The 2,009-nt window shown below is 41.6% G+C and overlaps 1 protein-coding gene across 1 annotated transcript; it reads left to right on the top strand.

Annotated features, from left to right (window-relative positions):
* The first annotated feature begins 522 nt into the window (after positions 1-522).
* LOC143854023 (uncharacterized) lies at positions 523-2,009 on the top strand. Its single transcript, XM_077363728.1, has 3 exons — positions 523-596; positions 682-1,542; positions 1,657-2,009. The coding sequence occupies exons 1-2, from the start codon at positions 585-587 to the stop codon at positions 1,201-1,203; spliced, it is 534 nt and encodes a 177-aa protein (XP_077219843.1). The 5' UTR covers positions 523-584; the 3' UTR covers positions 1,204-1,542; positions 1,657-2,009.

Genomic DNA, 2,009 nt, shown 5'->3' with positions numbered 1-2,009 from the left:
GCTATTATGCTACAGGTGAAGAGTACATATATTATATACATGATTACTCTTTTGTAAGTTTGGTTTTTTGTTCTTTAAAGGTTGACTGTCTGTCTTCATTCCAGGTGTGGCTCTTTGAGCATACTACCTTGTGGGCACCTTCAGCTCCAGATGCACATCCACGCCTATTAAAGTGGATCACAGGGATCGATACACGGAGGAGTGACCATGCAGCCCTTATCAGACAGATCCGTGATGGGAGGCTAAAGAAGACCCAGGTTAGACCTAAAGCTTCTGTACTCCCTTAGTACTCACTTTTTCTAACCGAGATTAACTATTCGATTTCAGGTTGTGAGGTGCCTACTACCTCTTCCTCGAGAAGAGGGCCTGCTATCTTTCACGGCAGATGAGGCTGATACTGTGATGGGAGAGGTAACGAAAATCACTCTCTTTCTTGCATAGGGTCGTTATATTCAAGTTATCTAAATTTTCTCTATTGTTGATACATTTATAAGAAAGAAGCTTCTGCGACTGCCCCAACAGTTGAGGAATGCCTCCAAGACATTCGGATTTTAGAGAAAGAAACGATAGCGTCTCTGAGTGATATGTTACTTAAGGTACTGAATTTTAAGTCTATATTCAATTACTATATAGTACATTCTCTAAGTGATATGTTACTAATTTTCCATTTCCACTTTTCAGAGGAGCATACCTTTTAAGGGGAGGACAGGGAGAAAAAGAGATGTTGATAGGGAAGTGAAGGAAGACCATGTGTCTATAAGCAAGGCTGATTTTGATTTGTTAGTGGAGAGGGTTAGAGAACTTGAAAGGAGGTCAGTACGACATGAAAATGAAATAGCCGAGCTTAAGAGGATCATTGCCTCGGGTGGAATGGAGGCCGAATCGCAGGATGAAGGAAAGGGGGAGATGGTGGGAGGGGATGACGGAGGGGTGGTAGTCATTCCGAGCCAGGATTCCTTGGAGGAGGAAATAAAACGGAATGTGATTTCCATCCCCGACAGTCCACTAAAACCTGTGGCAAAAGTGATTTGGAGTATTGAGAGAGGAGTGAAGCTGCGTTTGAGGAAAAGTAAACCCTCTCAATACACTAGTTCACCGTATACGGCTTTCGGGACTAAGAAGGTCAATGATAAAGCATTGCTGGTGGCAGACCCGCAATGCCATCGGTTGCTCCCTAAGGTTCTTGCGCTTCCCCCAAGGTAAATTGGATTGAAGCCCTTTTCCAATATAGTTATCTAGCCTTTGTAAATCCTAAACTATCAGGTGTTTTGCAGCGAACGAGTTATACAGGTCAACGACGAGTTCCTGTGTGCCGAGGACTTGCTTATCCTTAACAACCCCATTGAGTGGTTAAGTTCTCCGGTAAATAATTTGGTTATTTATTCTAGAGCTGAATTCTTTCACCATCGATATTTGTCTCAAATCTCTATATGTTATTTTACGTAGATTATGAATGTATACGCCGAATATCTAAACGTTCGGGACGAAAATAAAAGAAAGCCTGGAGAAAGAGCCTGTGTGGCCATTACTACCTTCCTCTATGTAAGAATAGATAGTTTTCATTCCCAATCAGAAGTTATTTTTTATAGGTGGTTGTTCACAAGGTTCGAATTTGTTTTGCTCACTCCATTAACTTCTCTTGTATTATTTTTTTAGGATTGTCTAACTAGCAAAGACTACACTGGCTCCGATAGTCTTATGAAGTTTGTGAAACGATTAAACGAGTACCCGCCGGATACCCTAAAAAGAGTCTTATTCCCGCTGCATGTCCCTCAGCATTGGATTCGCCTGGTCCTCGATATGGTGGACGAGAAGTTCTACATCTTCAACTCCTTGCGAGAGCAGATCTACTATAGAGATGTTGTACCATTGGTGAGTTCGGGTCCCACTTTCCTTGGTTATATTTCAATGTATATAAAATCTTTAGCTTGTATGGATTGTTTTATAGATACGATACCTTGAACGGCTATACATAAGTATGTGGGACTTCGATGTAAGCAAGTTTAGTG

Source organism: Tasmannia lanceolata, unplaced genomic scaffold, assembly GCF_043159265.1.
Source record: "Tasmannia lanceolata isolate RefF3 unplaced genomic scaffold, GAP_Taslan_0.1 ptg000020l, whole genome shotgun sequence".
Lineage (NCBI taxonomy): Eukaryota > Viridiplantae > Streptophyta > Magnoliopsida > Canellales > Winteraceae > Tasmannia > Tasmannia lanceolata.
The sequence above is the reverse complement of the archived record's forward strand: the minus strand, read 5'-3'. Positions and strand labels throughout refer to the sequence as shown.